At 44.9% G+C, this 12,016-nt stretch overlaps 1 protein-coding gene across 1 annotated transcript; it reads right to left on the bottom strand.

The window, feature by feature from the left end:
• Positions 1–1,971: 1,971 nt before the first annotated feature.
• LOC134217198 (uncharacterized) lies at positions 1,972–2,892 on the bottom strand. The gene is made up of 3 exons (XM_062695982.1): positions 2,759–2,892; positions 2,253–2,702; positions 1,972–2,183 (listed from the first exon to the last, which is right to left on the bottom strand). The coding sequence occupies exons 1-3, from the start codon at positions 2,802–2,804 to the stop codon at positions 2,047–2,049; spliced, it is 633 nt and encodes a 210-aa protein (XP_062551966.1). The 5' UTR covers positions 2,805–2,892; the 3' UTR covers positions 1,972–2,046.
• Between the last annotated feature and the right edge of the window lie 9,124 nt (positions 2,893–12,016).

Genomic DNA, 12,016 nt, shown 5'->3' with positions numbered 1-12,016 from the left:
GCCGAAAGGGTCATTTGGCCGAAAGGGTCATTTGGCCGAAAGGGTCATTAGGTCGAAATGATCATTTGGCCGAAAGGGTCGTTTGGTCGAAAGGGTCGTTTGCCGAAAGGATAATTTGCCCGAAAGGGTCATTTGACCAAAAAGGTCATTTGGCCGAAAGGGACATTTGGTCGAATAGTTCATTTGAAAAGTGAGAAATTAGGAGTGAGAAGAGAGACGTCTCAATTCTCATTCATCATTTCTCCCTTCTCTCTGTAAAAAGTGAAACGCGTGAAGTGAGTAGTGAGACGTCTCACTACCCAATTCGTACTCCTTACTTCTCACAGTGAGAAGTGAGAAATTAGAGGTGAGAAGTGAGACGTCTCACTTCTCACTCCTCATTTCTCACTTCTCACTGTGAAAAGTGAATAGTCCGAAGTGGGTAGAGAGACTACTCTGCCAAATGGCGTATTCGGCTAAATGTCCTATTCCGACAAATAACCCTTTCGGTCAAACGACCCTTTCGGCCAAAACGACCCTTTCGGCCCAATGACCCTTTCGGCCAAAAGACCCTCTCGGCCAAACGGCCTTTTCGGTCAAATGACTTTCGGCCAGATGCGTTTCGGCCTAATGGTTTGTTCGACCTAGTGGTAATCGGCCAAATAGCTTTCGACCAAATGGGTTTCGGCCAAACCACCCTTCTCCACATAAATCACAACCAGCTTCATGATAACCAACAGTTAAATTGCTTGAATGGCCTCTTTATCAAATTTTGAAAACAACAAAAGGTGATAAGAATGAAAGTGAGAATGAGTTACCTATGTGCCACAGTGCTGGTTTGCGTCAAGACAAAATAAATTGTTGTAGGATTTTGGATGAAATAGGTTAGTCTGAACAACAAACATTAAAAAAACCACCTTAATTCACCGAGTGGTGATACAGTAAAACCTCCATGAGTCGATGTTCTATGACTCGATATCGACTCATGGAAGCAAATTATGCCATATTAAAAAATATTTTATGGACTACTAAGATGGTCCCTTCAAACAACTTCCCAAGGATTTTCTTTTCCACATCTCGATATTTCCCTGAGTCGATGGTCCCTTCAATATCGACTCATGGAGGTTTGACTGTACTGCCTTTCTCGCATTTAGCCAAGACACCAACCTTATATGGTGCTTATATAGTTCGATTCCATTTTCTTAATAACTTTTAAACGCAATGGTCGATCGTTATCAAATTCAATAGTGATCAACAAGGCTTTGTCCCCTGTCGAATGCAACTTATTGCGAGAAAATCGGTTAAGAATTATTTTATGAAAAAGTGGCTAATGTTTTTAGGTTTTCATGTACACACAAACACTTTCTGTCTTTCTGTCACTAAGGGTCAATTTCTTCACCTCCGCTTAGTGCTTAAACCAGGTTTAAACATAGGTAAGCACCGCTTACGAGTTAAGCGGGGTGAAGAAAACGACCCTAAGTGAAAACCCTGATTAATCCAGCGGTGTTGGTGCCTTTCTCGTGCAAAAAAAAATTACTAAAAAATATGAGTGAGTGCTTTTCAGCATGTTTTGCGCATAGAAAACAGTATTTTGACTATAACTTCTGATCCCATAGTCCAATCTGACCAATTTTCAATAGCAAACAATGTAACAGGATTTTCAGTCGAATGCGATTAATTCGGCAAATTTTAAGTTCAGTTAAGTTCTACAAAATTTTGTACACATACACACATACACACACACATACATACATACACACAAACAGACATCACCTCAATTCGTCGAGATGAGTCGATTGGTATATAACACTATGAGCCTTCTGCCAAAAGTTTGGTTTTGGAGTGATCTTATAGCCTTTACGTATACTTAGTATACGAGAAAGGCAAAAAATACTGTACACATTTTGTACTATATGCACACATTCACACACTTACATAAGATCAGGCAGGTATTTGCTTGATTCGTCAAGTTAAGTTGAATACTAGATAGGATTATATAAGTAGGCTTTTTTTATTATAAAATAACAGAATCTTTTTAGTACTATGAGATAGTTTAGCTATTATAAATTAATTTCTATTATTACAGAGAGATGAACTACAAAGCGTACAGTGTTGTTGTTTTCCTTCACTCTGGAGCCCACAGGCTCCATCACTACTTCGACCTTGCTTGGCACATCCTCGACGAACGACGCGACGATTGTTGACTACAAAGTTTTCATGTTAATTAAAACTGACTTGGATTCGATTGAGATTAATAAATCTTGAAAACTCACCGATAAACTCCGTCACGAAACATGCAGGTGCACTCGCACTCGTTGCTTTGCCATTGAATTTACCTGGCCTCAAAGCCGTAGGCGACATACTTTTACCACTGTTCAACTTTTTGTTTGCCGGATACCAGGAACCCATTCCTGGCCATACTGTTGTCAAAACAATACCTCCGCCGTTATTAGATCCAACCGTACCATCATTCCACCCTGGAGTATTAACCGATACTGCTGGTGTAGTTAGCACAGAACCAGAATTATCGGGATTATTTGTATTAATGGTGTTTCCCCCACCTGATGAAGTAGTTAGAGCAACATCAGGAAATTGGGTTATCTCGTTCACACTATTCGGCGATACAGTAGTAAGGATGGGATTTGTGAAATCGCATGGTTGAATGACCGGATCGGTCAAGGCACAATCCTCACAGTAATAACAGAGTAAGTGGCCATCGATTGCTAAAAAATGTAAATCATGTTATTATTTTGAACATTTTAGATATGTGAGTACTTACCCGTAGTCAGTGTCGCAAAAATAAGTAAAGCAACTTTCGTTTTCATTTTTTATAATTTCCTGCTGGCTGATGAAATGAACTCTTGAGTCCAGCTTTGTCAAGTGCCGAATCAGATGATGTTCACAAGATTTATATATCCCTGGCGCCTATTCTCTTATCAGAATGTCAATGATGCTTATTATCATGAGCGATGCCCATGCGACCATCGATTTTTATAATGACATGCAGCTCTATAGAATATGCTATCTGGTAATTTAACATTTGCTTTAAATTGGCATATTGGCAAGAGAATCGGCAATAGAAATCTATTAATATTAGCTCAACAATGGTTTGCTGAATAATATCATCCAGAGATGTACTCTGTTGATGATTGAGTGAATGATTCAAATTGCCCATTTTGAACAAAATGTAGCTGAACCAAAATCTTTTATCTTCATTTGACTTATTTAACATTGAGCATATAATTTTGTGAAAATTGTTCGTGCGTTGCATTGTTTTTCTGTGTGTTTTTCATATACAATTTAAATAAGTCTGGCATCACTCATACATGAATCAATTTAAATTATAAAACATGCTTTCATATGTAACCTTTTAATATTTTGCATTGAACACGTCTTCTGCTCTTGGTAGCGTAACAGAATTACCGGACGTTCACAGACTTGAATTTATAAAATATTTTCTGAGGCGTGTTCGTGCCTACACTGGAAGCTACCCAATACTTTCAATATTATTATCATTCTGCCGTCTCTTTGCAATCAATCAGATGCCAGAGAATCAGACAAGCACATTCACTTTCAAATGGAAAATTTTTACCTTCACTTATGGGCAGAATCTATACCACTTTAAAAATTTGGGTTAACAAACGTGGGCATTTTGTTGGAAGTGAATATCATACTGAACTAATTTTGGACTTGCCATCAAACTCACTCAAAATGTGATTAGTTACCTCATCGTCGAAAGGACATATCATAGAAGGTTGTGTTCAAGACGGTTTAACGTCAAATATGAAGCGAAATGGATTTGAGCAAAACCCACGCGTGTGTTAGAATTATTATAACAACACAATAATTAATTCCTTTACGGTGCATATTGAATAAGAAAAGCTGTGTATAAAATATAAACTTTTTTCAGTTAGATGATGTTCATCTCATAAATCATTAAATATAAACTAGTGCTAATAAAACACTTTCATAACTGTTGCATATGTTCCAACTAATGACCAAACGGCTCCACTCCACTACCCCGCTTGTCATTACCCCGAAGGCCTCTACCCCGAATGGAATAGTACCCCGAAATGCCATTTTCCTGAAAACAATTCGAATCTGTAGTATTTCTTTATTATGTTTAACACCAACAGATATCCATAAATCGCAAAATGACAATCTTTGCAAAGCCGGAGTCGAGCCAGCCTCGGGCTGAAAGTCTCCTTAATAAAGTCAATAAAAAAAAAAAATCTTTGCAAAGAACAAAAAAATGGATTTACTTAAAGAAATACAGTAAAGATTCTCAGCTGGCAACAAAAATGGACAGATGGGGAGATGGGTAGATGGCTGTATTCAATTCGCCAACAGGTGTTGAAGGGACCATGGTTCAAAAAATTGAAATTGAGACGAGATTTTATTCGAACCATGTGTTGTCTAATGTCTATGTTCGTGGCGCAGATTATCAGGACATTGACCATGTAGTATGGGCGTGCGAGGAGCATCGTGGCCCCAGATCTACGCTAACACCTTCGAGTCCGAGGAAAGCAGCCAAAGCCTATTAGGGAAGTGTTGGCTGGTCTTGACCTCAATACATGTCCCTTGTCCACCAATTTTTGAAAGTTGCTGATGTTAGATTATAATCGTCGACCATCCATCCCTTTTGCTGTCGTAATACCTTAAGAATGTCTTCCTCCTGTTGTCTACCGTCAAACCCCATTCGAATGTCTTCACCTCGTTGCTGCTTCCCAAAAAAATGTTTGTCTCGTTACAGATGTGAAACATTGCCAAGGATTTCAACTGTGGGAACATCAGCATTGTAATTAATTAAGCACCCTAAATTCCCTTCCTTTCCTATTGTATTATTGTATTCCCTAACCTCAACCAAACCGCAAGTCTTTCGGTTCCCCATAAGAATCATGAAAAACTGTATTCAAAAACATGATTACGGTTCCGTAACGCTTTATGGCAAATGAGCCTTCCTAATAAATGATAGTTTAAAAAAGTAAAGATTCGGTTTAACCAACAGTTTTGATTTTTGATTTTTCCATTTTATCCTGGCTGGCTTCTGAAGAGACTTCTTTCAATATAACGTGTTTCCCCGGTATAAGGAAATAATGCCTTCTTGAAAATAAGACGTCTGCTCGGTATAAGGCGAAGCAAGGCACACAGGGGAAATATTGCCTTATTAAACAACGCGTTTTCCCAGTAGCAGGCATACAGAGAAGATGATGCCTTCTTTAAATGAACGCTTTTGCCCGTTATACGGCAGATAAAGGAGATGCCTTTTTTAAGTTAACGCGACTTCCCCAGCAAAAAAATATTAATATGCCGTGACGCAACTTCTCAAGACGTACCCAAAAATTCTATGTAAAAATGGATTTTACGTATTTTTACGTCAGATCGATGGGTTTGTACATCGCTCAACGCAAAATCTAATTGTTGAAAATATTTTTATGTCTGCGCTAAACTAGCATAAAATTACCTCATTCATTTCATTTATTTAGTTAACATCTAAACAGATAACACTGAATCAACAATTTGACGCCACAATGCACGGTTCGAGGCCGCATCTCTCCATCCTCGGATACGCCCCACGCTCGCCAAGTTGTTCTGCACCTGGTCTGCCCATCTCGCTCGCTGCGCTCCACGCCGTCTCGTACCTGCCGGATCGGAAGCGAACACCATCTTTGCAGGGTTGCTGTCCGGCATTCTTGCAACATGTCCTGCCCATCGTACCCTTCCGGCTTTAGCTACCTTCTGGATACTGGGTTCGCCGTAGAGTTGGGCGAGCTCATGGTTCATTCTTCGCCGCCACACACCGTCTTCTTGCACACCGCCAAGATGGTCCTAAGCACCCGTCTCTCGAATACTCCGAGTGCTTGCAAGTCCTCCTCGAGCATTGTCCATGTTTCATGTCCGTAGAGGACAACCGGTCTTATTAACGTCTTGTACATGACATATTTGGTGCGGTGGCGAATCTTTTTCGACCGCAGTTTCTTCTGGAGCCCGTAGTAGGCCCGACTTCCACAGATGATGCGCCTTCGTATTTCACGACTAACGTTGTTGTCAGCCGTTAGCATGGATCCGAGGTAGACGAATTCCTCGACCACCTCAAAGGTATCCCCGTCTATCGTAACACTGCTTCCCAGGCGGGCCCTGTCGCGCTCGGTTCCGCCCACAAGCATGTACTTTGTCTTTGACGCATTCACCACCAGTCCAACTTTTGTTGCTTCACGTTTCCGGCGGGTGTACAGTTCTGCCACCTTTGCAAATGTTCGGCCGACAATGTCCATGTCATCCGCGAAGCAAATAAATTGACTGGATCTGTTGAAAATCGTACCCCGGCTGTTACAACCGGCTCTCCGCATGACACCTTCTAGCACAATGTTGAACAACAGGCGCGAAAGTCCATCACCCTGTCTTAGTCCCCGGCGCGATTCGAACGAACTGGAGTGTTCGCCCGAAATCTTCACACAGTTTTGCACACCATCCACCGTTGCTTTGATCAGTCTGGTAAGCTTCCCAGGGAAGCTGTTCTCGTCCATAATTTTCCATAGCTCTACGCGGTCTATACTGTCGTATGCCGCCTTGAAATCAACGAATAGATGATGCGTTGGGACCTGGTATTCACGGCATTTTTGAAGGATTTGCCGTACAGTAAAGATCTGGTCCGTTGTCGAGCGGCCGTCAACGAAGCCGGCTTGATAACTTCCCACGAGCTCGTTCACTAATGGTGACAGACGACGGAAGATGATCTGGGATATCACTTTGTAGGCGGCATTAAGGATGGTGATCGCTCGAAAGTTCTCACACTCCAGTTTGTCGCCTTTCTTGTAGATGGGGCATATAACCCCTTCCTTCCACTCCTCCGGTAGCTGTTCGGTTTTCCCAGATTCTGACTATCAGTTTGTGCAGGCAAGTGGCCAGCTTTTCCGGGCCCATCTTGATGAGCTCAGCTCCGATACCATCCTTACCAGCTGCTTTATTGGTCTTTAGCTGTTGAATGGCATCCTTAACTTCCCTCAAGGTGGGGGCTGGTTGGCTTCCATCGTCCGCTGAACTGACGTAGTCATCTCCTCCGCTGCCTTGACTTGCACTGCCTGTACTCTCAGCGCCATTCAGATGTTCCTCGTAGTGCTGCTTCCACCTTTCGATCACCACACGTTCGTCTGTCAAGATGCTCCCATCCTTATCCCGGCACATTTCGGCTCGCGGCACGAAGCCTTTGCGGGATGCGTTGAGCTTCTGATAGAACTTGCGTGTATCTTGAGAACGGCACAGCTGTTCCATCTCCTCGCACTCCGCCTCTTCCAGGCGGCGTTTCTTCTCCTGAAAAAGGCGGGTCTGCTGTCTCCGCTTCCGTCTATAACGTTCCACGTTCTGCCGGGTACCTTGCTGCAGCGCGACCGCCCGCGCTGCGTCCTTCTCCTCCAGAATCTGTCTGCACTCTTCGTCGAACCAATCGTTCCGTCGACTTCGACCCATATACCCGACGTTGTTCTCCGTTGCGTCGTTAATGGCTGCTTTAACTGTACTCCAGCAGTCCTCAAGAGGGGCCCCATCGAGCTCACCCTCTTCCGGCAACGCTGCCTCGAGATGCTGCGCGTATGCAGTGGCGACATCAGGTTGCTTCAGTCGTTCTACTAGTTTGTACCACGGTGGTCGTCGATACCGAATATTGTTGATGACGAATAGTTTCGGCGCAGTTTAACCATCACCAGATAGTGGTCAGAGTCGATGTTAGCGCCACGATATGTCCTGACGTCGATAATGTCGGAGAAGTGCCGTCCATCAATCAGAACGTGGTCGATTTGTGATTCTGTCTGCAGTGGTGATCTCCAGGTGTACCGATACGGGAGGCTGTGTTGGAAGTAGGTGCTACGAATGGCCATATTCTTGGAGGCGGCGAAATCAATTAGTCGTAGGCCGTTTTCGTTCGTCAGCCGGTGAGCGCTGAACTTTCCAATAGTCGGTCTAAACTCCCCTCTTGGCCAACCTGAGCGTTCAAATCTCCTATGATGATTTTGACGTCGTGGCTTGGGCAGCTGTCGTACTCACGTTCCAGCTGCGCGTAGAATGCGTCCTTATCATCATCAGTGCTTCCGGAGTGTGGGCTATGGACGTTGATTATGCTGAAGTTGAAGAACCGGCCTTTGATCCTCAACCTGCACATTCTTTCATTGATCGGCCACCACCCGATCACGCGCCTTTGCATATCGCCCATCACTATGAAAGCTGTTCCCAGCTCGTGTGTGTTGCCGCAGCTCTGGTAGATGGTATGATTACCTCTAAACGTTCGCACCATTGATCCCTTCCAACAAACCTCCTGCAGCGCTACGATGCCGAATCCACGATCCTTAAGCACATCGGCGAGTATGCGTGTGCTCCCGATGAAGTTGAGAGATTTGCAGTTCCACGAACCGAGTTTCCAATCGCTAGTCCCTTTTCGTCGCAGTGGTCTTCGCCGATGGTTCCGGTCCGTACTCTCTTGTTGATTGTTCGTTGCTTATGTTTTTTTAAGGCTGGTTTGCCGGGCCTGACACCATACTACCTAAATTTCCGGAGAACCATTCCCCTTAATTTCCGGTGGATCATGGTGCACAGTTTTGCATAGAGTCCCTCGCTGGCATTCGGACTATGATCAGCCGCCCCTAACATAGAGAACAGACGGTGTTGTGAGCCGCTCCTGACATGGAGTACAGACGCTCAGTAAGATTTGCACCTCCGGAGAGGAGCAAGCCCACCCTTCCCAGTCAGCATACGACCATAGTTCCCACCGGGGTTGGTTACCCGATCTTCCCTAAGGTTTCTTGTACCCCGGCCAGCACCACGAGGAGGTAGGTATAGGAGTTGCTGGGTAAGAGGCTAAGTACCGCGAGATGGCGTCTATTTTATTCCTTCAGGTACGCGAAGTACCAATGGTACGCTTTACCCAGTATTTGCCGTGCCAGTAAATTTTCATATGGTTTCCAATTCTTCTAAATTCCCATTTCCAAAAAATCTCTTACTAATTTCTGAAGTTAATTCAGCTAATTTATCATATATAATTGAATGATTTGAAAGAACTCTACCGATGTCCAAGACACCGATATTTTCGTCCAACATCATCATTAGCTCGTTTCATATAGCCGTTTTCAGTCTAACAATATCATACTTACTCTAGTGGCCTTTTCCTACAGCGTTTCTATCGCAATATGCCTGCAAAAACGGACCATCAGTCGTGGAGTTCCTCGAGGTTCACAAGTATGAGTACTACACTCATGACCACCCCAGCACGAAGCCGCTCAAGGCTTTGCTGCGAGGGCTTCACGACATGAAGGAAGAAGATCTCATTGCGGAACTCGAGAGCTGCGACCTGAAGCCAGTGGCCGTGCCCAAAATCTCTTGTTACGACGAGGAGATTTCGCGACCAGTTTAACCTGGTCCACCAGGAACTGCCGCATGAAGCCACGCTGCAACAAGTGTGGCGAACCCCATCCGACCGAAGAGTGCGACAAGATGGAGTTGGCTGATCCCAAATGCGCCAACTGCGGCGACAAGCATCAGGCTACAACAAGGACTGTTCAAGGCAGGCAACGTTTCTGGAAATCCGGAAGAAGGCCTCAACCAGGACCCTGCTGAAGAAAAACCGTGTTCCTGCTCTCAACGAGGCGAACTTTCCGGCCATCACGGCTTCCTAACTATCGACACCAATACTTCCACCTTTACAACCTCACAAACGGCTAGCGGCCGCTGCAGAATCGATTCAAGCTCCAACATCACACGCTCCATCCACCAGCGAATGAGCCCCACTTCCTCGCTCTGAATTCCGTCGTCAGGACAATGAGCCTTTTCCGGCCGAGGGCGACCCATCGCTCTACATATCAGAGCAGTTAGTTCCGATTTTCACCCAACGCGGGTGCAAAACACGCTTCGACAAGATCTTCACCATGGGCATTTTCGTCATTAAAAATGGCTGCTAGGGTGGGTCTGGTCAATTGGAACGCTTGCTCATTTAAGAGCAAAATCATTGGGCTGGCTGGTTTCCTCGACGAGAGAGAGATCGACGTGGCCTTCATCAACTCAAGCCAAGGTGATCGATGGTACATCGGCCGCCCTTCGGGGGACATTATCAAGCTTACGCGCCTGGAAGGTCAGTACATCATTGCCGGTGACCTGAACTCGAAGCATCAAGCCTGGGGCAACAGTCGCGACAATCGAAACGGTGCCATCTGGACCAACGACATAAAGGAAGGTCACTTCACGATCCTGAGCCCGGATCGCCCCACTCGGCTTAGTCGGTCTGGAGTCCACGTAACGTTAGACCTGTACATAACCAACATGGACTATCACATCTCACAACCGATCGTGTATCAGGAGCTCAGCTCAGATCACTATCCGGTTGTGGCCGAAATCGGTTCATCGATCAACCGTCACCAACTCTTCAAAAGAAACAACCTCCAGTGAACTGGCAACGGTTACAGCAGTGCGTTGATACCACCATCTTCTACGAGGTGCAATCACGGTGACCAGAGAGCAGCATATTTCAACGGCTGGTCAGGTAAGCAACACCCTAACCATTGACACCCTCACCAAAGATCTCATTCGTCTTCGCAACGTGGTTCCCAAACAGCTGCCTGCACTCAAAAACCGTTGCAATCGCTTGACAAAAGTAATCCAGGTCAGAATAGTGGACCTCAGAAATAGTGGTTTTCCAATAAGATCCGCGCTTTCCCAGACTGTGCTAGGCCGTTATTGAAGTTGACCAAAATTATAAAATCCAAGCATCGACCCATCCCACCTTTGATCCCATTAGACAGCAATGGCTCTAAATATCACTTGATAACTCCTGCAGAGAAGGTCGCCGAAAAGGTCGTCATTCCGAACTGGCCTATATCCAATCATCGAAAAACATGAAGGCCTCAGGCTTTAACATCATCCTGAATGTCGAACTCAAACATATGAGTGCTCCATTCTTCGAGCACCTTTCGCTGATCTTTATTCAGTGTCTCCGTCTCAGCTACTTCCCATCGTCCTGGAAGTCAGCCAAAGTCAACCCCATCCGGAAGCCTGGGAAGGTGAGAAGTTATCGCCCCATTAGTTTTCTCTCCGGGTTATCGAAGCTGTTTGAAAAAGCGATTCACAGCCTGTTACTTGAGTCTGCCGAACACCAGAGCAACTTACTCGAGGAACAGTTTGCTTTCCGGTCGGTCGATCAACCGTAAACCAACTGACCCGAGTTACCACATCCTCAGACGGAACAAGCTTGTCTCAAAAATATCCGCCATGGCCTTACTCGATGTCGAGAAGGCGTTCGACAATGTATGGCATGATGGCCTGGTGTTCAAACTACAACGTTACAATCTTTCCAGCTACCTGGTGAAAATCATCAACAATTACCTGTCGGCAAGGACATTCCGGATCTCTATCAGCCAGCGGAGCGAGCTCCAATGCGCACAACATCGTCGCAGGCTTCCCCCAGCACAGTATCATCGGGTCCCTCCTTTTCAATATGTTCACCTCCGACATGTCAGATCCTCCAGAAGGTGGCATTATGTCTCTGCTCGCAGATGACACCTTCATCGTCTTCAATGATAGAGTGGCAATACTCCAACGAGGCCTGGATGTCCTGACAACGTACCTCACTAGCTGAAATATCTGTATCAACTCAGCGAAGACACAGGTCATCATTTTAAATCCCTAAAACTTGCTTCGCCTGGGGACTGTAAAACCATCCTCTGTGGAATGAGCCAATGAGGCCGACTACCTTGGCTTGACTCTCGACAGCAAGCTCATTTTCCGGCAACAGGTTGACAAGACGGTGACGAAGTGTAAAGTTTTGTTGAAACTACTGTACCCTTTGATCAGCCGCCGGTCGTCAAAAAAGTCCCTGAAAAATAAAACTCCTATTCGTTTTGTCTAACCCCTGTCGAACCGAATTTTGAGTGCAGCATTTGATCTACTTTCGGACTGTTTCTTTAAATAAATAGGATTGGTAAGGATATTGTATACACTGAAACCCCTCGCCGAGACCAATACACAGATAGAAAAGTTTTTGAAAATTTTAACAAGCTGC

This window comes from Armigeres subalbatus, chromosome 2 (genome assembly GCF_024139115.2).
Source record: "Armigeres subalbatus isolate Guangzhou_Male chromosome 2, GZ_Asu_2, whole genome shotgun sequence".
NCBI lineage: Eukaryota > Metazoa > Arthropoda > Insecta > Diptera > Culicidae > Armigeres > Armigeres subalbatus.
Note: the sequence above shows the minus strand (reverse complement) of the source record. Positions and strands in the feature narration are given on the sequence as shown.

Excerpts from the sequence above, each read along its gene's own strand:
- LOC134217198 (XM_062695982.1), bottom strand. The coding sequence starts at position 2,804 with ATGAAAACGAAAGTTGCTTTACTTATTTTTGCGACACTGACTACGG. Across the intron at positions 2,703-2,758 it reads TTTTGCGACACTGACTACGG|CAATCGATGGCCACTTACTC; the intron begins GTAAGTACTCAC and ends TACATTTTTTAG. Across the intron at positions 2,184-2,252 it reads TTTCGTGACGGAGTTTATCG|TCAACAATCGTCGCGTCGTT; the intron begins GTGAGTTTTCAA and ends AAAACTTTGTAG.